The 23,984-nt window shown below is 36.3% G+C and overlaps 1 protein-coding gene across 2 annotated transcripts in view; it reads right to left on the bottom strand.

Moving 5' to 3' along the window:
• The window catches only part of PLBD1 (phospholipase B domain containing 1), a 74,726-nt gene that overhangs the window by 24,685 nt on the left and 26,057 nt on the right, over window positions 1-23,984 (bottom strand). For both annotated transcript variants that reach the window (XR_005218384.1, XM_037846319.1), the window contains exons 4-6: window positions 22,727-22,865; window positions 12,603-12,743; window positions 11,968-12,112 (exon numbers count right to left, since the gene is read on the bottom strand). Coding sequence is in view for 1 of the 2 variants with exons in the window: in XM_037846319.1 (XP_037702247.1) it covers window positions 11,968-12,112; window positions 12,603-12,743; window positions 22,727-22,865 (425 nt within the window). In the remaining variant the exon portion in view is untranslated. The remainder of the gene's footprint in view (window positions 1-11,967; window positions 12,113-12,602; window positions 12,744-22,726; window positions 22,866-23,984) is intronic.

The following is a 23,984-nucleotide window of genomic DNA, read 5'->3' as shown; positions in this document are numbered from 1 at the left end:
AAGACTCCATTTTGGATCATAAAAAAAGGTCTCAAAAATGTTTAAAAAGTTGAAATTATACAGAGTATGCTGTCTGGTCACAATGGAATTAAATTAGAAGAAAATGTCAGAAAGATACCATTTTTGGAAACATTTTAAAAAATTAATGCACTTCTACATAATCTATGGATCATAGAAAAAATCACATGGGAAATTAGAAATTATTTTAAATTGAAGGAAAGTGAAAACAAACATTGAACTTTATCCGCTGAACTGAGAACAGTACTTACAGGCAAATTTAGAGCTTTACTTGCTTACATTGGAAAGAAAGAAAGATCAAATTAATTATATAAGCTTACCTTAGGAAGCCAGAAAAACAGGAAAAAAATAAATGCAAAGTAAGTAGAAGGAAGAAAATAATAAAGATAAAAATGGAAATTAATGAAGAAGAATCATGGACAAGCTTTAGGAAACAAATCAATGGAACGAAAATTTTGGTTCCATTGATTTTTTAAATTTTACTTAAAGTTAATATAATTACTTCTTCACCTCTATTAAAAATCTAGCTAGACTGACCAAGAAAAAAGAAAGATGACAAATATCATGAGTGATAAAGGGGACTTAACCACAGATCCTACAGACATTAAAGATTAATGAAAATATTATACATAACTATGTCAAGAAACATACCTTAGATAAAATAGACAAATTCCTTAAAAGAAACAAAGAAGAATTAGAAAACCTTAATGGCCAAATATGTGTAAGAAATTGAATTCATTAAACAAACCAACAAATATAAACTCTATGCCCATATGGCTTCACTGGTAAATTCTATTAAACACTTAAGGAAAAAATTACAAACTCTTTCAGAATACATAGGAGGAAGAAATAATTCCAAACTCAGTTTATAAGGCCAACATTACCCTGCTAGCAAAACCATACAAACAAGCTAGAAAAGGAAACTACAGACCAATATCTCTGAACATAGATGACAAAAAAATCCTTAACAAAATATTAGTAAATTGAATACCAAATTTTAAAAAAAGAATAATATATCAAGATAAAGTATGTGTGTGAGTGTGTTTGTGGAGGGTTATCCCAAGAATGCCAAGTTGGTTTAACATCTGAAAATCAATGTAACTCATTATATTAATAGAATAAAGGAGAAAAAACTCATATAATCATCTCAACAGATGCTGAGAAAGAATTTGATGAAAAACCTACTCATAATAAAACCTTCTGCAAAGTAGGAAGAGAAGGAACCTTCCTCAATCCTCTAAAGGGCATCTGTAAAACCTACAGCTAACATCATACTTAATGATGATCAGGAACTAAGTACAGATTTCCACACTGCCTCTAGTCTACCTTGTCATGGAGGTCTTATCTAGTGCAGTCATGCAAGAAAACAACCGAAGACATCCAAGGGAAGAAGAAGTTAAATTGTCTTTATTCACAAATGCCATGATCATGTATATAGAAAATCCCAAGGAATCTACAAGTAAAAAACTATTAAACAGATAAATGATTTAGAAAAGTCTCAGGATAAAAAGCAAATATATAAAAAATCTTATATCTATATTGTGGTGGTTTTAAATTTCCACATATTCTTTGATACTCTTCCTTTTAAAAGGTGGATTCTAGTGCCCTTTCCTTGAATATGGGCTGGTCATAATAATTTGCTTCTAATGAAAAGAATGTAGTGGAAGTGACAGTGTATGACTTCTGAGACTATGTCACAATAGGCATTGCTGTTTTTCCCTTGTTCTTTTGGATCACTTGTTCTGAGAGAAGCCAGGCACTTTGTCTCGAGGATATTCAAGCAGCCCTGTGGAGAGGTCCACATGGAGAGGAACCAGTTTGCCAATCGTGTAAGTGAATCACTTTGGAAGTGCATTCTCCAGCTTCAGCTAAGCTATCAGAGATTTTCAGCCCCTTAGTCATCGAGTCTTCAAGCGGAGACTCCAGACATGGTGAAGTAGTCACAAGCCATCCTTACTATGCCCTACCTAAATTTCTGATACACAGAAATCATGAGATAATAATTTTTGCTGTTTTAAGCCACTATGTTTTGGGGTAATTCGTTAAATAACAATGCCTACAATTACATATATAATAGCAATGAACAACTGGAAAAAGGAATAAAAAAATTCTGATTATAATAGCATCAACAATTATTTGTTGTTAAATTTAATGAAAGGTATTGCAACATCTGTACACTGAAACCTACAAAACATTGCTGAAATTAAAGAAGACCTAAAAAAAGAGAGAGAGATACCATATTTGTGGATTGGAAGACTCAGTATGTTGACATGTCAATTTTCTCTGAATTGATTTATAAATTTAAATCAATTGAAATCATATGTCCAGCAGATTGCCTTGTAGAAATTGACAAGATGATCCAAAAATTGATATCAAAAGGCAAAATAGTCAAACCATCGATATAAAAACAAAGTTGGAGAATGTACACTACTTGATTTCAAGACTTACTATAAAGCTACAATAATCAGAGTGGTGTGCTGATAAACTATGTTAAAAAAAAAAAAAGCCTTGATTTTTAGCCCTTGATGTATGTATTCCCATAATTGCTAATTTAAAACAACCAACAATTTAATATGGACTTGGACATTCCCGATTTAACAATTAGCTTTCATGAGTTGTTCTGAGCTAGCTCTAGCATGCAGCTGAAGGGTATTGTCATAGGATAGACATATAGGTCGATGGAATGGAATAAAGAGACTTGAAATTGACCCACACTTATGGTCATATGATTTTTCAATAAAGGTGTCAAGGTAATTCAATGAGGAAAGGATAGTCTTTCAAGAAATAGTATTGGGACAATTGGATAGCTCTATGGAAAAAATAAACTGTGATCCTCACCTTATATCACACACAAATATGAACTCAAAATGGATTATAGATTTGACATAAAAGCTAAAGTTACTAAACTTGTGGGAAAAAAATAGAAGGAAGTTGTAACTTTTGGATATTTATATCCAAACATTTCTTGGATAAGACATACAAAGCATAAACTGTAAAATAAAAAATTGAAAAACTGGATTTCATCAAAATTAACAACTTTTGAACTTCAATAGAAACCATAAAGAAAATAAAAAGACAAACATGGAAGAAAATATTTGTAAAACATATATCTGAAAGAGGTCTTGCATTCAGAATACATAACGAATGCTTATAACTTCATAAGAAGAAGAAATATAACCCATTTCTAAAAAAAGATACATGAAAAGATGTTCAAATCCCTAGTTATCAGTGCTTTAATCTATCATCTGGAAAAATCTAGTCTTCCATGGATCTGTTCTCTCCTAAAGAGATTCATGTCAGAACACGAGAGGCTAGTAGACCTGGCTCATTCCCAGGGAGAGGATCCTGAAGTTTCCCGAGGCCGTCCTTTCTGCTAGCCTTCATGCAGAGGCACTGGCAACCCTTTCAGTGCAGTCCTCTCCTAGGTCATTTCTCTTTGTGCCTTACTTCCTTGGTTCTTGCGCTGCACCCTGACCAAATCCGTATTCAGCTGTGTACAGAATCCTGGGGAAGGCTAGTGCAGGGCTTTTATCTTCTTTAGCCTTATTGGTCACTTGGAAAAACAGGCCATGACTATTCAAAACCCTTGTTGGGAGTGACACAAAGCTTCCAGAAAGGGGTATCCAGTACCACACACCTTAGCGTTTCCAGGCCTCAGACAAATATTTTTTGGAGGGCCCCTGCCTATACAATCATTTTGATTAAAAAACATATTACAAAATTCATTGAGGTATAGTGACCTATCAATGAAGATTTAGATAATAGACAGAGAAAAGTATTTAAGTACTTGTTTTTTTCCAATCAGAGGATGTGAATATTCTTTTTAGTGTCTAGTAACCATTTCTTTGTGTTCTTTATAATCAAATGCATTGTTCCTGGCTAATTTCATATCTCCCTTGGTGAGAAAAAGGTAGCAACACTGTTATTTTACTCACCAAACTGATTCTTTGGAACCTGTCTGTACACCATTTAGTTAATGGCTGTGCAACATCATGCCACGTGGCATCTAGTGACTCAAAGACAGTATGCTTGTTGATGACTATAAAAGACTATAAATACAAGTCTTACCCAGAGTGTAAAAAAATATATGGGAGTCGGGCAAGATGGCGGCATAGAGAGGAGTGGAAGCTAAGTAGTCCCCCTGGAACAACTACAAAAAACCAGAAACAACTAGTAAATAATCCAGAATAACTGCGGGGGGACAAACGAGACCATCCACTCATCATACACCAACCTGAATTGGGAGGAATGCCCGAGAACACAGCATAAAATCTGTAAGTAAAACCTGCGGAACCAGGTCGGGAGACCCCCTCCCCCATAGCCCGAGCTGCGGAGCCGCATGGTGCCACAGAGAGAGAAGCTCTCTCCCAGCAAGCGAATACAGCTCAGCTGAGCTCCAACTGGGGTTTTAAGTAGCGAGTGTGAACTGCTCACTACAGGTACGCAGCCCCAAAAAACAGACAGAGGCTTTGGGTGACGACTGACCTGGGAGAGCTGGAGGGTTGCCTTGGACTGTGTCTGAAGGGGACTATCTGTTTCTTTTTTGGCTCAGTGGAGAAAGCCCCAGTCATTTTCAGTCTCCAGGGCTGTGACTCTGGGAAGGGTGGAGACAGCACAAGCAGAGAGTGAGACCATTGAAATGCTAATGACCTCCACCTGAGGGGTCTGTCTTCTCTAGGAGGAAAGGGGTGGGGCCCTTTCCATTCAGAACCAGACCCCAGAGCCTGGGGGAACATGGCCACACCTCCTCACACCAGTCAAGAATTATAGGCTAACAGGCATCACCTGCTGGGCAGAAAAGCACAGTGACCTGAGGCATCAAAGGGTGGAGCAATTTTCTAAGACACACCCACAGGGAAACCAGATACTGAATATTTCTTCCCTCTGGGACCTGAGCCTGTTCTGGTCTGAGAAAACCCGATTTGGATAACCAAGGAAACCATGCCTAGACAACAGAAAATTACAACCTACACTAAGAAAAACAAAGTTATGGCCCAGTCAAAGGAACAAATGTACACTTCAACTGAGATACAGGAATTTAAACAACTAATGCTAAATCAATTCAAAAAGTTTAGAGAAGATATTGCAAAAGAGATAGAGGCTGTAAAGGAAGAACTGGACATGTATACGGCAGAAATCAAAAGTTCAAAAAACCTGCTAGTAGTATCTATGGAAATGAAAGGCACAACACAAGAGATGAAAGACACAATGGAAACATACAACAGCAGATCTCAAGAGGCAGAAGAAAACACTCAGGAACTGGAGAACAAAACACCTGAAAGCCTACATGCAAAGGAGCAGATGGAGAAAAGAATGAAAAAATATGAGCAACGTCTCCGGGAACTCAAGGATGAAACAAAGTACAATAATGTACGTATCATTGGTGTCCCAGAAGGAGAAGAGAAGGGAAAGGGGGCAGAAGCAATAATAGAGGAAATAATTAATGAAAATTTCCCATCTCTTATGAAAGACATAAAATTACAGATCCAAGAAGCGCAGCATACTCCAAACAGAAGAGATATGAATAGGCCTACGCCAAAACACTTAATAATCAGATTATCAAATGTCAAAGACAAAGAGAGAATCCTGAAAGCAGCAAGAGAAAAGCTATCCATTACATACAAAGGAAGCTTAATAAGACTATGTGCGGATCTCTCAGCAGAAACCATGGAGGCAAGAAGGAAGTGGTGTGATATATTTAAGATACTGAAAGAGAAAAACCACAAACCAAGAATCCTGTATCCAGCAAAGCTGTCCTTCAAATATGAGGGAGAGCTCAAAATATTTTCTGACAAACAGACAATGAGAGACTTTGTGAACAAGACACCTGCCCTACAGGAAATACTAAAGGGAGCACTACAGGGTGATAGAAGACAGGAGTGTGTGGTTTGGAACACAATTTTGGGAGATGGTAGCACAACAATGTAAGTACACTGAACAAAGGTAACTATGAATACGGTTGAGAGAGGAAGGTGGGGAGCATGTGAGACACCACAAGAAAGGAGGAAAGATAACGACTGGGACTGTGTAACTTGGTGAAATCTAGAGTATTCAACAATTGTGATAAAATGTACAAATATGTTCTTTTACGAGGGAGAACAAGCAAATGTCAACCTTGCAAGGTGTTAAAAATGGGGAGGCATTGGGGGAGGGATGCAATCAGCATAAACTAGAGACTGTAACTAATAGAATCATTGTATTATGCTTCCTTTAATGTAACAAAGGTGATATACCAAGGTGAATGCAGATAAGAGTGGGGGATAGGGGAGGCAATGTTAGACACTTGACATTGGTGGTATTGTCTGATTCTTTATTCTACTTTGATTTAAGGTTATTTTTCCTTTTGCTGCTTCCTAGCTGTCATTTTTTTTTTTGTTTCCTCTTTCTTTTGCCTCTCTACCTTCTTTGACTCTCCCTCCTGCCTTGTGGAAGGAATGTAGATGCTCTTGCTTAGTATGAGCAGAATGTTCAATTAGGATGAACTTAAATGTTTGGAAATGAACAGGGGTGTTGGTAGCAAGATGTGAGAATAACTAACAGCGCCGAATGGTGTGTGAATAAAGTGGAAAGGGGAAGCTCAGAGTCATATATGTCACCAGAAGGAAAGTTGGAGGTCAAAAGATGGAAATGTATAAAACTGAATCCTATGGTGGGCAATGTCCATGATCAACTGTACAAATACTAGAAATCACTTCATGAACCAGAACAAATGTATGACAATACAATTAGAAGTTAATAATAGAGGGGCATATAGGGAAGAAGTATTACAAACTATATACTACAGTTAGTAGTATTTCAACATTTTTTCATAAACAGTAACAAACGTACTATATCAATACTAGGAGTCAACAATTGAGGGGGGTTGGTTAGGGATAGGGGTGGTTTAGAGTTTCCTTTTCTTTTTTCATCTTTCACTTTATTTCCTGTCTGGAGTAATGAAAAGTTTCTAAAAATTGAACAAAAATTAAGTGTGATGGATGCACAGCTGTATGAGGGTACTCAGGGGCAAGTGATTGTACACTTTGGATCTTTGGATAATTGTATGGTATCTGAACAATCTCAATAAAAATGGAAAAAAAAATATATATATATATATATATATGAAAATTTTTTTTCTGGTCATTAAAGATACACTGAGATTTTATAGTGCAAACATAACTCAACTCTTGGATCTTTAGGCTGTAATCATCTTTAGATGATCAATCTTTAGGCTGTAATGCATTCCTAGAATGTGATTTCTCTCCACACTGACAGTACCCCTGCCTTCTGCACACCACCACCAGTGGGCAGCATAGGTGAGAAACCTGTGGGCTATACAGAAGAGCAGTCCCAAAAGCACAAGGACTAGTCAATCCAGCTTAAGACTGATCTGGGAGAGTGGGAAGTCACCACATCAATCAGAGGCAAGAGAGATCTGCTGCAAAGGCCCAAGTTCCTCAAATGCCCTTGGAGAACATAGGCCAGCCCTCCTTGGAAGATTGCCTAATGTGGTGCAGAGCCTGCTGGGAGTGAGATGACCAGCAGTGGGGGCACATGAGTTTAAGTTCACCTGTTGCCAGCCCTGCCACCCTCAGTTGCCATAGAAAGGAGGCAGCATTGCAATCAGAATACATACAGGAGAAAGCTGATGCAGGGGCTCACATACATGTCTAAGCCAAGGGTAAGAGGTAGAATGTCAGTGGCCTGGAGCCCTGAAGACATGCTATATCTGACATGACCCAAAATCATCAAGTTACCATCATTCTGGCAGGCCAGTCAAACATCATCTGCAAAAAATCTATTGTGAGGGCCAGCTCAAGGGATCTGCTCACCAGGACCATCCCGTGTGCATAAGAACCAGAGCTGTTCCTGACATCTTGTCAACCCCCATGTATGGGGTGGGTGGGATAAAGAGGAAGAACATCCAAGAAAGGTAGCTATGGGGACCAGAGCCAACATAGGTCCCTGTCTGGGCTTAGACAGCTCTGCCGGGTGGCTCTGCCACCATGGCCAGTTTCAGACACTAGAAAGAGATTTAGAAATTTTCTAGAGAGTCTCTTCCTGTAACTGGGACACACATGGGGCATAGTCCAGGGCCAGGAGGCCCCAGTTCTGCCAGCTGGGCTGGTCTCAGGGCGTTAGAGGGGACTTAGAAAAATTTGAAGAAGGCACACCCAAGCTGGAGCCCTGCTTTCCCAGGTCTAAGGGTGGTACTGAGGTAGGTCATCAGCACTTGGTATACTTTTGGTACAATTTTGCCTTTCTCAGGACATTTTATGTTAGCCTCTTCACGTGAAATAATTCCCCAAGGATGAGAGAAATTCTTACTCTGTTTTTCAGAAGAGACTAAAAAGGACCGTACCTATTAAGCAACCAAGTCACCTTAAATCCTTTCTGGATTAACATGGGGTTATTAAGCTGATCTGTTTCCTTGACTTAACCAACTCTATTTTTATGTAGTCAACCTGAGGTCTGGTAAATGCAAAGTGTGAAATTGGCTTAGAAAAATCTGGGCATGTTTGAGGCAGCAAATCCTTTTGTGATATTGATGAATGAAGTGTGAAGGACATCTGTTGTTTCCTCTATTCTCTTTTGCTTAAGTGCAGTTTTGGGAGTGCCCTTCTGTCATCCTCTTTAGGTAATTATCCCTAAGGATTCTGGCTAGGACAACTGGAGTGCATATAAAGTCATGCTGTGCTGTAGTAATTCAGCAGTCATTTTTTCTTCTTGAAGACAGATATCAATTTTCCATCTATACACTGATTGACCATCTACAAAACATTATGTGATCTGTGTCACCTGGATGATTGCACCAGCCTTATAATGCTCTTAATAGATACATGTTGATGAATAATCAAATTACATAGTTTTTACAAATTTATGAATTAAGCTTTGTATTAGTCTCATCTTGCAGGTAAGAAACAGATTCACCAAATAAAGCAGCTGAACTTCTTCATATGTTGAGGAACAGTTAAGAAGATGTCCAAGTCATACCTTTTTCTTTCTTGGAAACCTCAGAAAAAAAATCAATTTGTCTTAAAGTTTTAGTGTTTTTCATGGCAATCACCTTGATGGTCACTTCTACAGATCTGGCAGGAAGTCCTTGGTGTGTTGTAAACGTATGGATAGATGCATATGAAATCTTCAGAGTTATCTGTATCCTTAGTATGCGGCAGCCATACTGTGCCAGTTATCATCATATTTAACATATGCCTCCACCCAAGTCAAGAATGTTTCATGACTTGACCTGTATGTTCTGACTCAGGAATTCTTATGTATCTTTGCCTAGATCATGAAGAGCCTCAGGGCCCTGTCTTCTTTGATTAAAAAAATGACAAAATAGCACCACCCTCCTACCCCATTCAACAATCTTGGTACCCCCTCCACCAAAGAAAAACAAACAAGCCACCCCACTTTGTTCTGGGCTCAGAAGCTCGCATGGCATGAACTTCATGGCAAACTTTAGTTTGTAAGAATGGATGACTCCAATGTGGCTAGTCCCTTAATCAAACAATTCCTAGTAATAGAAATGAGATTCTACATGTTTTCCTGTTTGCTATTGAGAGAGAACAAAGCTGTGCAGTTAGAGAAAATATGAATCACCTTGCTCCATTGGCTCCCATGAAAACATCTTGGGGCAAAAGATGTCTTTTGTTCTCTCTGTATCTCTATGTAAACATCTATTTCAGAAGGGTATATATGCAAATATTAACAAGGTCTTAAGATTCATAGGAAAACCCTTCCATGTACTCTCCCATCACTAGCTCCTGGGGTCTAGGATTGTTAGACTACCTAAGAACACTATATTCTGTAGAAATTTCAAAGCAGTGCAGACAATATCTGAACTTTGCATTTTATGGCAAATAATAATAAGAGTAAGAACATTTGACTGGTCTTGTCACTTACTGTCCTTAAATTCCCGTATAACCAATCATAAAAAAAAAAAAAAAATCAAAGCACAGTCTAACTCAGAGAGGGTCCTCCTTTAATCCTAAAAGAATTAAGCAAATTAAGACAAGGATAAAAACAAAGTGATCCCAAGGAAGTATTAGGTCACAGAGACAGAAAAACATTGGGTTATACTTCTGGTGAGAATTCTTGACAGGAATTCCTAAGTGTTAACACCCAGATAGGGCAGATACTCTGACATAGGCGGACAGATATGACAGGTGGTTGGTATAATCATTTCATAAGTTACAAATATGGTAATAAAGGTCAGAAGTGTCCATCCTTCATCTATGTTGGACTCTTAGGTATTTTTTAAGAATTCTCCCCTTGCCTTTGCTCATGATGTTTCCTGAAGAAGTTGCAAACCTATTATCTGAAGGGACAGTTACAGCCAGCAGACATGCTTTGTTTGGGTCACAAAGTGGGTTTTCTTTCTTTTTTTTTTCCTAATTCATATTTCTTTCTTCTCTTAGTTGAAAGATGTGGAAACACTGGTCTCTACATTCCTGTACGATAGTCAGTGGGAGCTGAGTAGTTGATCCCTTTTGATGGGTCACATGTTTGCTACAATTGTTTCCACTTTCTATTTTCTTTTACCAGCACCTTTAATTCATTTACATCACCTGGATATCTCCTTTATGTATGGAGGACCTTACTCTACAAAGACTTCCCTCCCATCCTCCTCTCTCTGTTCTGTTTTTTTATGGTCTGTTAGACAGGAATTTAAGGACAGTAAGAGTTAAGACCAGTCAAATGTTGCCTCTAGCCATCATCCATGGTCCATCTCAAATGTCAACCTTCTCTTTCCCCAACAATCAGATGTGAGTTCTCCCTCTTTGGAACACCTATAAAATTTTTTGCACTTCTTTTGTACCATACCCAGTCTCCAATATTATTATTCTTGTCTGTATTGTGCTTACATTGTCCTCCTAACTAACACTGTAAGTTTATAAACTCATATATTAATTCATTTATTCATTCATTCATCAAAAATATATTAAGTACTATAGAGTCTCATTATTCCCAGTGTTTATGCTTTATAAAGTCTCCGTGAACACTGAATTAGTGAACACCAAATAACTGCTCCAGGGGTTAAGACCTGGTGAGCCTCTCATCACATTTTTGCCAACCAGTCAATATATAACCTTGTTTTATGTGTGCTTCTGTTTAAAGACATCTTGTTTAACATATACTGACATTGAGCTCATAGCCAACAACGCTACAGCTCCTGCCTGAATGAAGCTAATCTAACACACATTTTCTCGTAATGCACACCACAGCCTTTTTGCACTTAGGAATACTACAGAGAACTTCAGCGTTATGATTGTGGGACGTTTTAAATAGCAAAAATCACCAGCAGAAAGAACAAAAATTTGAAAAATGTGGCTCTCAATATTCTGGGCAAAGATCCTTGTTTACAGTATGAGAGCTGAAACAAGAAGGCCTTGTTAGACCTCAGCTGGGAGCATGTGGATGCAGCAACTCAAATTTTTTGCCACACTGTGCATGCCTGAGAATTACTGCAAAAGGGCCACATGTATTGATTTGGGGGTTACAAATACATTTTAGCAACTAAGCGAATCCACAAATATGGAATTGACAAATATTGAGGGTTGACTGCACTAGGTGCCCAACCCCAGGGTAAGTGCTGTGGGTACTGCAGTGAAATAGAGCCCACGCCCTCAGGGAGATACTGAGAGCAGAACGGTTTCTTGCTCATCTTTGCTTCCAATGCAGAGCCTGGGAAATTGCCTTGCACTTATTACTCAGATGGCATTTGTTGAAGTTAGTGTAGAAGCTCCCATTTACATTTACTTGGCAACTCTATTAACCCAGAGTTGGTCATTCTATTAAATGGAAGTATTAGAGCTATATCCCTTCAAAAAGCAGACTACACATTAGAATTTTCATTAATGTATACTCTGCATTAAACGTTTCTTCTCCCACTGCAGTTTCTCTGAATCACTAGGTTGTATCCTGCAATGGTACTCAGTGCTCAGATGTCCCTGTAAGTTGATTTACCTGGGTAACTGCTGAAAGAGAGGCGACTGCTGCTGGTGTTTATATCATGGATGTTGAAGTCCCAGTGTTTATATATCCTGAGCATGGCTGCATACGTGTACCAGCTCGAGTGAGCAAAATAGATGTTTTCAAATCCAGGAAGGACCTATGGCCAGAATCAAAGTGAATGATACAGAGGCAGTTAAGATAACTCACTTTAATTTTAAGGGCAGGGAGGATACAGGGACCAGGTCAATCTGGGAATTCTTCTACAGTTATTTCCTCAAAGTCTAAGTGGCTATTGGCTATATTTATTACTTGGAAAATATGGTCAAGGAATCCAACATCAACCTTCAATATGCACCAAAACAGAGTCCGTCCTTCTAACATTCATGATGGAAGATTCTAGAAGGTGGGAGTGGCAGGTGCATAAAACATGGGAGGAATGGTGGAAGAAACAGAGATAACTTCCTGTGCTTCCAATTCCCTCCACCGAGTCCCTTTCGGTTCTTAACTTCTATGACATACGAAGCCAGGAGCTGACATACAATTATAGCCAGGGGCAATGAGATGTTGCCACAACTTGGGTGACATACAGAAAGAGTCTGTGTGAACCAGAATAAGGAAAAAGAGAGGAGCTGCTGAGTATAACTTACCTTAATGAGAGCAGAACAATGTCCCAGATCCCATCTCTTAAAAATCTTCAGACTGTCGTTTTTTACAGGAGAGAGTGAAGGAATCAGATCCAACAGATCGCCAACAGCATTCAGGAACTGAATCTGGTACAGGTTCAGAGGCTGGGAAAGGACAAAAACTGCACTTAGCATTGATTTGTGATTGATGTCATTTTCGATTTTTCCTCTGGTTGGGGATCAATGAAATTCTTACCTTGGGGAAGGGTCCCCAATGAAACCAATGTACTAGATTTCATTGTAGCTTATAAAATAATTTTTCATTAATTTACATTTTGTAAGATGTCTAGCATTGTTTTGATATCCACAGATTTGGATATCTGTGGTTTTTTTTTTTTTTTCACATTCCTATATGGCAAGGTTACTCAATTTTGGCAACTACTGACATTTCTTTGTTGCGGGGGCTGTGCATTGCAGGACTTTTTAGTAGCATCCCTGGCCTCTACCCTCTAGTTGTGACAAGAAAAATGTCTCCTAGAGGGAAAATCAGCCCCAGGTGAGAACCACTGCTCTACAGCAAAAACGTTCAACTGAGAGATTTTGATTTTGATTGTGTGCTTAATATAGGACTAACAGACTTGACACCATTAACCTCGAAGTGATTATAGAACATGAACTCTGTGCTAACTAAAGAGCACTGCTCCAGCAAGCATGAAAACATAATAAAGATTCAATCCACCAGAGTTAGGGGTTCTTGGGAAGAGATCATGGGAAGAAAAATGATGACATTTTAACCAGAAAAATAAATTAGAAAAAATAATAAAACCAACCCAATATTTATTTCTATAAATATTCCTTTTGTTTTGTTTTTTTAATAAGTAATACATTATTATTCAAAAATTTATAAATAATAAGATCTACAGTTGGAAAGTCTCTCTCCTAACATCTGTTCTTCCATTTGCTCATTTCCCACCTAGCTCCAGTTTACCATTTTTAGTGGTTTCTTATGTATACCCCCAGAGTTTTTCAAATGTCTTATAAATACATTTCTGTTTTACAAAGATGACTTTGATATGCACTATTACTCAGCTTGATGTTTTTCTCCTAATACCTTCGTGGGTCTCTTTCTACATTATATATAAAATTTTCCTAATTCTTTTAAATTGTATTCCAACATATGGATGCATTATTACTTATATACACATAATATATATTTAATCTTAAATATACATATTTAATATTATTTTATTCTGGTAACATATATACTATAAAATTTGCCATTTTAACCAGTTTTAAGTATACAATTCAGTGGTATTAATTACATTTACAATGTTGTGCTACCATCACTAAACCATCCACTAACAAAACTTTCTCATCACCTCAAACAGAAACTCTGCACCCATCAAGCAACAACACCCCATTCTCCTCTCCCTCTAGCCTCTAGTAACTTCTAATCTACTTTCTGTCTCTCTGAATTTGCTTATTCTGAAATTCATTTAAGTGGAATCATCAATATTTGCCCTTTTGCATCCAGTTTATTTCATCATGTTTTCAAGGTTCATCCATGTTATAGCATGTACCAGAATGTCATTTTTTTCTATGCTGTATTTCCATTATATGTATATGCCACATTTTGTTTATCCATGCAACTAATGATGGACACTTGGGTTGTTTCTACCTTTTGGCTATTATGAATACTGCTGATATGAACATTGTGGTACAAGTATCTGAGTTCTTGTTTTCAATTCCTTGGGGTATATACCTAGGACATCATAATATTTTAACCAGTATTTTGTTAATGGACATTCAGGTGGTTTCTAGTCGTTTTTCTATTATAAACAATGCTACAGTAATTAATTTTGGCCACATCATTTTATATGTATGTGAGTCTATGTGTAGGATTTATTCCTAGGAGTGACTTTGATTTTGATAGGTATCGACAAATTGTCCTTATAGAATTATTTCAATTGCAGTATTACAACCTCAACAACACATTAAACATTTGGTTTATTTCCAATCCAATAGGTAAAAATCAGTATCTCATTGTAATTTTTATTTGCTTTTCTTTTGTTATGAGTAAGGCTGAGACTCTGTTTAAAAACATTAAGATTTCTTTTCTGTAAACTGCCTGGTCATATGTTTTATCCATTTTTCTATATTTTTCTATTAAGTTGTTCTTTTTCATATTGACTTTTAGGGGCTCCTTAAATATTAGGGAGATTAGCTCTTTGTCTCTAAGTTGGAAGTAAATTTTTTTAAATTTATAATTTGTCTTTAATTTAAAAGTTAAGAATGATATGCATATGAAAGAATAAAGATGTGGTGGTGGATTGAATTTTGTGCCCCAGTTTGGACACGTTCATGGCCTTGGCCCACATTCTGATGTGTGTGAACCCATTGTAAATAAGATCACTTCAGGATGTTACTTCAGTTAAGGTTGGCCCAGCTGAATCAGGTTGTACTTCAGTCTGGCTTAATGGTGCTCTTTATAAGCAAAGTGAAAGTTAGAAGGAGGGAGAAGCCACAGGAAGCAGCTAGAAGCTGGAAATTAATGGAGGAGACAATGCCATCCTGTACACTGCCAGGTGATGAAAAGCCAAGGAACTCCAAAGAGTGCTGGCCTCCCAGATACAGATCCTGGGAGGAAGCAAACCTTCTAGCTTCTGAAATTGTGAGCCAATAAATTCCTGTTGTTAAACCAACCCACTGCATGGTATTTGTTTAGACGCTAGGAAAGTAAAACAGTAGTATATGCACAGTTGAAAAATCAACACCCTTGAACCTACCTTGCAGTTTAAGAAATAGAACATTAGCTGTGTCTTAGAAGTCTCCAGTCTCAGTTCCCTCTTCTTTACCAGTAGTAACCACTATGCTAAATTTTTACCTTCTCATTATCTGCTTCTCTATTTTTCTACACCTATGAATCCTGAACAATATATATTTTTTAATTTGCTGGTTTTTAAATTCATACAAGTAGGATCATGTTGTGTGCATTCTTTCATGAGTTGTTTCTTTTGTTCATTTTTATCATTTGGACATTTACCAATGTTGATAGTTGTGGAAAGAGTGTATTCATTTTTTTTTAAACTTTACCAAAGAATTAAAAAAAAAAAAATTAAAAAAAACATTTCAAACAAAACCAAAACCAAAGAATAAGAAAAACAAATAACCTAAAATAACTACATTGCTTCCAACATGTTCCTATCACACCCCCCCAAAAATTAACAAACCATAGTTGTTCCTGAGTATTCCCATAATATTAAGATTACCCTCCATAACTTACCTGTTCTTATTAGATTATCATTCCCCCTTCATATTTGCTGTCTATTGCTAGGTCCCCTACATTCTATAATATAAAACATTTATTTTACATTTTTCAAAGAGTTCACATTAGTGGTAACATACAATATCGAGTGCATTATTTTATATTTGTGTCATATTTTGTTAATCTCTACTTGTATCTTTATGTCTTTTTCCATACTTTTTGATATATTCTGCCACCCTTGTTCCAACTTCTCATTTTGAATAATTAGTACTTTAGTTCTGAGACTTTCTTCTTTCATAATTTAAGCTATAAATTTACCTCTAAGCACTGCTTTAGGTGAACTATACAAATTTTAATATGGGAGTACTTTTGTTTTGATTGGTTCTAAGTATTTTCTTATTTCTTCTTTTACTCACAGTTGTTTAGGAATATTTAAGTTTACAAATATGTTTAAGGCTTCTAGTTATCTTTTATCATTGCTGTATGGTATTCCATTGCATGAATATGTAGTATCACAATATATTTATGATAGTTCCAGTTTACCACAAAACAATGCTGCTATGAACTTTATGTATATGGAATCCATATACAAGAGTATCACTGACCTGAGTGAAGTTGCTGTATATAGGATGTGCATTATCTTCAAATGTTTTAAGTAATGACCTATCCTTTTCCAAAGTATTTGTAATAATTTACTCACTCCAGTAGTGGTTGATATTTCCCAATTCTGCTGTATAATAGGACCTCATTGAGGTTTAATATGCATGCCCCTGAAATTGAACCTTTTTTCACATTTATGGATAATTCTGTGAAATTCCTGTTGATATTTTTGCCAATTATCCATTTTCCTATGGGGGATTTTCCAGTTTTAATTTATTTGTTGATATTCTTCATGTATCTTTGGATACTGTGGTAGATTGAATTATGTACCCCAACAAAAGAAAAAACTTAATCCACATTCCTGTGTGTGTGAACCCAATTGTAAATAGGACACTTCGAATATGTATTATCAGTTAAGGTTTCGATTCTTTTGTGAATAGGATCTTTGAAGATCCTTTATAGGTGTGACTCAACTGAATAAGAATTGGCCTTAATCCATATTACTGGAGTCATTTATAAGCAATAGCAATTTGAATGCAGGAAGTCAGAGAGCCACAAGGATAAGATAGAAGTCAGAGGAAACCAGAAGAGCAAACAAAAGAGACAGAATTGCCATGTGATGGGAGGCAGAGATGCAAGCCAAGGAACGCTAAGTGTGGCAGATTGAATTATGTATCCCAGAAAAACATGTTCCTAATCCTAAGCCATTCTGTGGGTGTGAATCCATTGCAATAAGACCTTTTAATGTGATTACTTCAGTTAAGATGCGGCCAACTGAATCAGGATGGGTCTTAATCTTATTACTAGAGGCCTTATAGAGAAGAGCAGAGAGAGAGAAGTCACAGGGAGCAGCCAGAAGCTGGAAGTCAATGGAATCCAGAAGAGAAAGAAGATGCTGCCATGTGCATTGCCATTCATTTCTTTAATGATTTGCCTTTCTACTTCTTGAGTCAGTTTTTCTAAGTTTTCTTTTTCTAGACAATTATGAATCTCATCTAAGATTTCACATTTAATGAGATAAAATCTTTGCATTACTGTATCTTTAATCTTTACAGTATCTGTAGTACATTTCCTTTTGCATACCTAGTGTTTTTATTTCCACCTTCTGTAATTTTTCTTGCTGAATCTGGTTGTTTTTGCCTTTTTATCTTTTCTGAAAGCCAAATTTTGGAGCTGTTAATCCTTGTTATTTTATATTTGTTTCATATTTTGTTAATCTCTACTTGTATCTTTGTCTTTTTTGATATTTTTTGATATTTTCTGCTACCCTTGTTTCAACTTCTCATTTTGAATAATTAGTACTTTAGTTCTGAGACTTTCTTCTTTCATAATTTAAGCTATAAGTTTACCTCTAAGTATTGCTTTAGGTGAATCATACAAATTTTAATATGGGAGTACTTTTGTTTTGATTGGTTCTAAGTATTTTCTTATTTCTTCTTTTACTCACAGTTGTTTAGGAATATTTAAGTTTACAAATATGTTTAAGACTTCTAGTTATCTTTTATTATTTGTATATTACTTGACTACTTTTGGTCAGAGAATGTAGCATTATGAAAGTTATTCTTTGGAAAATGTTGAGACCAGTTTTACAGTAAAAAGCTTAATCAATTTTCTTAAATGTTTAATCTGTGCATAAAAAGAATATGAATTTTTCAAGTTTGAATGTAATTTTTAAATATATCCATGAGATGAAGCATGTTAAGTGTGCCATTCAAATCAGTTATGTCCTTACTGGCTTTGGGGTATGTATGTTGATTTGGTCTATTAATTACTAAGAAAAGTATTAAAATTTCCAACTCTGATAGTGCCTTTGTCATTTTTCTCTTTAAAAAATTCTGTCAGTTTTGATTTATACATTGATATGTTTTGAGAAAATATTACTAGGTGCTTATGAGTTCTTAATTATTTTTTGTTTGTTTGTTTTGTCCCGGTGAATTGAGTTGTTTCTCCCTATGTAACAGTCTTTTTATCTCTTAATGTGGCCTTTTTCGGCATTGAAATATATTTGTTGCTTATCGATACAATTACACCAGCTGTCTTTTGGCTTGCATTTGTCTTTTATCATTGTTTGACTTGCAACCTTTTTGTGTCCTTACATTTTAGCTGAGTCTTTTGTAAAAAAAAAAAAAAACAACAACAAAAAAAAACAACCAATATACATAGACTTAGATTTATTTTTAAATACTATTTGAGAATCTTTTCCTTTTACCTGGAGAATTTAATCCATTTATCATTATTATAATTACTGACATATTGGATTTATTTCTACCATCCTATTATGGGATTTCAATTTGTCTCTTTTTTGTTTATTTTCTTCCACTTGTATTCTTTTGGAATGATTATGCTTTTTCTTCCTTATTCTATTTATTGACCTTTATTTGTTTGGATGGTCTATAAATTATTTGCATTCCCTTAGTGATCACCCTGGCTAGTTTAACATAATGTAGTTAACTTAATAAAGTAAAAAGTTTACCTATATTTTAAGCCTATTTCTAAACAATACAAAGATTTTAGAATCCTTTAATTCCAAACGTCCTTCCTGTTCTGGTTTGCTAATGCTGCCATTTTGCAAAACACCACAAATGGATTGGCTTTTACAAAGGGGTGTTATTTGGTTACACAGTTACAGTCTTAAGGCCATAAAGTATCTGAGGTAAGACACCAACAATCGGGTACTTTCACTGGAGAAAGACCACTGGCATCTGGAAAACCTTTGTAGCTCAGAAGGCACATGGCTGGCATCCACTTGCTCCCAGGTTGTGTTTCAAAATGGTGTTCTCCAAAATGTCAGTGTCAGCTTCAAATGGCCATCTTCAAAATCTGTCCCTTAGCTGCAGCTAGCAGTGAGCTCCTTCTGTCTGAGCTTTTATAGGGCTCCAGTGAACTAATCAAAGCCCACGCTGAATGGGCAGAGCAATGCCCCCATGGAAAGTATCTAATCAGAGTTGTCACCTACAGTTGGGTGGGTCACATCTCTATCCAAAGGTTCCAATTTAATCAACATTAATATGTCTGCCCCTACAAGATTGCATTAAAGCATATGGCTTTTTGTGGGGGACATAATATATACAAACTGGCACACCTCTCAACTTACCACCTATTATTACAGAGTATTTTAGTATAAGTTTGTACCCATAATGTAAATTAGAATTATGATAACTGTTTTATATAATCTTTGTTTGCTGATTTACTCACTTATTTATCAATTCTTTGCTTACCATTCTTCTTTAAATTTCAGACCTTCCATCTGCTATCATTTTCTTTCTTCCAGAATTTCCTTTAGAGTTCACTTAAGTATGGATTTTTAAATAGTAAATTCTCTCTCAGTTTTTGTCTGAAAATCTCTTTATTCACTTTTATTCTTAAAACAATTTATGGTTGACAATTATTATTCCTCTAAGCAAACGGAAAAATCATCACATTGTCTTTGTGCTTTCATTTTTGTTGTTGAAGTAATATGTTTTTCCCCATTTGCTTTTAAGTTTTGTTTGTTTGTTTATTTGTTTTGATTCTTTCCTTGGTGTTCCAAAGTTTCATTACAATGTGTCTAGGTGTGGACTTTCTTTTATTTATACTGATTGGGAGTCACAGAGTCTGCTAGATCTGAGGATTGGTATATTTCATAAATTTTGAGAAACTCTCAGGTATTTTCAAATATGGACTCTTCCCCATTTTCCTCATTTTTGACAAAACACTGTTAATCTCCATGTCTCTTAACATGTCATTCATAGTTTGCATGTTTTGTCACCTAGGGATGCATTCTAGAGAATTTTTTTAGTTCTCCAAATTTACTGACTGACTTTCAAAAGTTTCCTTTTTATTTTCTTTGATATCTCAAGCTTTATTAACTTTAAAATTCTTTGATTCATTTACCAGATACAGGAAAATTAGGATGACTTTTCCTTCCTCAGGACATAAAAACTCATAAATGTACTGTGCCAGTTTGGATGCAATATGTCCCCCAAATGCCATTATCTTTGATGCAATCTTGTGGGGGCAGATGTATTAGTGTTGATTAGATTTGAATCCTTTGATTGAATATTTCCATGGAGATGTGACTCAGTCAACTGTGAGTGAAACATTCGACTGGATAATTCCCACAGAGGTATTACCCCACCCATTCAGGGTGGGTGTTAATTGGCTCTCTGGAGTCGTATAAAGGAGTTCACAGACAGAAGGACCTCAAAGCAACCGAGAGTGACATTTTGAGGAAGAGCTGCAGCTTACAGAGACATTTTAGAGAATGCAACCCAGGAGCAAGCAGATGCCTAGAGAGGAATGTCGTGGGAGAAAGCCATTTTGAAACCAGAACTCCAGAGCAGATGTGAGCCATGTGCCTTCCCAGCTAACAGAGGTTTGCAGCATTAGCAAACCAGAACATGTACCCATTTGCGTAAAATCTATGCAAGCATAATTATCAGGAGATTTTACAGGACACTTTTGGATACTTGCACTGGGAGAATCTTTTAACAAGATACTACATCAATCCCTTGTATCATTATTCATCTCTCTTACTGAAACATGAGTAACTTGTTTGGATATACATCTGTGTCCTTCTTCAAAAGTTTCTAATTTCAATTATTATATATTTTTTTCATTTCTAGAAGCTGTAGTTGAGTCTTAATTTTTAAGATATTGGAGCCTTTTGTTTTCTGATTTTGTTATTGATTTATAGTTTATTTCAAAATATTTTTAGTATTTATTGAGGGTTTTAAGGTCTAATATATGGTCAATCTTTGAGACTACTTCATGTGAACTGGAAAGGTATATTTTCTATTTATAGGGTACACAAATCATTACATACATAAATATTTTAAAAATAACTTTATTAAATTTGTTATATAGTTGTTCTATGTACTTATTTATCTTTTGGAAACTTGATATATTGTGGACTGAGAGGTGAATTAATGCTTTTGGCCTAAATTCTACAGTCCTAATAATACCGTTACAACCTCTACTTTATTTATGCTTGCATTTGTCTGTATACTTTGTTCATACATTTATTTTCAACTAAGTGGAATAACTTTGTTTTATATGTCTCTTGTATACAGAGTAGATTTTGTTTTTGCATTATGATAAATTTAAAAGGCTTTTTCATTCAATGATTATTTCCTTTTATATACTGAGGTGACAGATATATTTTATGTTTTGGAAAATTAAGTATAATTCATTGGACTTTTTTGATTATTTATGTAGTTCAAAAATTGAATAAATTAAGTAAATTGAACTCTTCCACTGTTTATGCTACATTTTTGGGCCCTTTCATGATCTCTTTTAATGACTCTAGGAAACAGAATCTCCATACTTTTTGGAAGTATATCAAATGTACCTGTTCTGGTTATTTACCCCAGAAAAGGCCAAGTTCTTTTAATCCATCCCTGTTTGGGTGCAGACCTATTGTTGGTGGGACCTTTGGTTCAATTGAAATGTGACCCAGCCCAGTTCAAGGTAGGTCTTAATCCTGTCACTGGAGTCCTCTATGAAGAGAATAAAAGACAGAAAAAAGCCAAAAGAGCTCAGAGAGAGAAACACGCAGAGAGCCTGGAGAGAAAGGCCCCGGGGGTGCTAAGAGAGGACCCACAGAAGCTCTGAGCAGAGACTGCTGAAACCAGAAGCTGGATGCAATGAGACCCGGGAGTGAAAGACCTGCAGACACCAGCCATGTGCCTTGCTGACAGAGGAACCCTGGATGCCAGCAGCCTTTCTGCAGAGAAGGCATCTTCCTTGTGATGCCTTAATTGGGACATTTTCACACTTAGCACTATAAAATTGTAAGCTAATAACCCCCCCTTGTAAAAACCAAGCCATTTCTGGTATATTGCATTTTGGCAGTTTTAGCAAACCAAAACAGTACATTTGAATTTTCAATGATCACTAGAGCACAGCATCCAAAAAAATTGTTTTGTGTGTGCTTATGGAGGGTGGGAAGCATAGAACTTGGACATTTAGGCTTAACAATCACATAGTCTAAAACACTCATTTTATCAAGTTAGTTTAAAAGCCAATACACTCATAATAGGCTATTTAACCTACTCCAGAGCACAGTATTATGAAAGAGATTGAGAAAACACAGAAACAAATTGGTTTATTCAACTTGTGCTAAGCTTGAATTTTGAGTTAGGTGCTCACAATATGATGATATAGAAGGCAGAACTCCTCTGCAAGGAACTGATATTCTAAGCCTAATTTGTTCTGGTTCTAAATTGGAATGTTATTTTAAGGACAATTTTCAATATTCTTCTCATACCATATAAATTCTGAGTGGCTTCTGAAAAAATCTTACCTTTAACCCAAGTAATACGGACTTCCTCATTGCTCCTACATAAAGCCCATCCATTTGTGCCATTACATAACCAGTATGTCTCCAAAATGGATCCTCCTTGTACTCTCTGATATTTCTCCGGGCCCACTGATCCTGCTTCCTGGAAAAGAAATTAGTTTTGCATTAAAGGTCTCTCCATGGTTGCTTATCCAAAGCTAAATCAAACCCAGGCACTTAGAGATTACATACTCAGGCACTTAGGCTAGCATACTTTAGATTCTTGATCTTATAATATTCCAGTCACTTTGAAAGGATTTCAGAGCAAATCCTGAGTGATTTTAATTTCAGCCTAGGTCGATGACTCTTATTTTATAGCTGCTTCTATGTTTTAGCTGGAAGCAAAGCACAGGTGTGATATTTACTTACCTGTGACAGAGACCCAACTGCATTTCATATAAAATCATAATGCCTCACTAAGTCAACAAAGAGAAGTTGATTAACATTACTTTTGTATGTAAAAGGTTTAACTTCGTTTGTGGTAGAGTTAAACCACAGGACAAAAATAAAACTCTTAAGGACAGGGTGGTTTATATATGTTTATCCTTCTCTCACAGGTCATTTTAATAGCTTATGGTTCATTCCATACAGTTACCACTCACAACTTTCTCCATGCCTCTGTCCTAGCATGCTAAGCAAAAAAAGCTCTGTTTTTTATAGTGCATTAATTCTGCCTCCCTTCTTTCAATCCTTTCAGTTCTCTGTACTTTATAGGGGATTGATCTTAAAAAAATACAATGCCATTTCTTCATGGGATCTAGTTTAGTGGTTTTTAACTGGTGTTCTGTAGGACTTTAGCATTCCATGAAGAGGTTGCTCAGAGGGTAATACAGAAAAGAGCCCACCTGTCCCCAAACTAATCTCATAGCCAGTCTGTCATCCCACAACTATAAAACAATTTTTCTGAATACTGAAGGATTGTAAGTCTTCAGGAATGCTTTCTTGAAATGGATAATATTCTCAGAGGGCGTTAAGAATTAGGACTTTAGATTTTAGCTAACAACTTAGGTGGGATTAGTCGACAAGCTCATGAATAGGAAACGCCTTAGAGGGGAAGGAAGAGAAGGAGAGGAGCCCTATAGGAAGAGATCTAGGAACTTAACTTTCCCTGCTTTACACTAATGGGGTCTTTCTCCAGCTGGGTTAGCCATTTATAATGGGACAGTCAATCCAACCTTTGAAAGCGATGAAATTAAAGGACATGTCTACAACCAGTTTTCAT

Source organism: Choloepus didactylus, chromosome 8 (genome assembly GCF_015220235.1).
Source record: "Choloepus didactylus isolate mChoDid1 chromosome 8, mChoDid1.pri, whole genome shotgun sequence".
NCBI classification, from domain to species: Eukaryota; Metazoa; Chordata; class Mammalia; order Pilosa; family Megalonychidae; genus Choloepus; species Choloepus didactylus.
The sequence above is the reverse complement of the archived record's forward strand: the minus strand, read 5'-3'. Positions and strand labels throughout refer to the sequence as shown.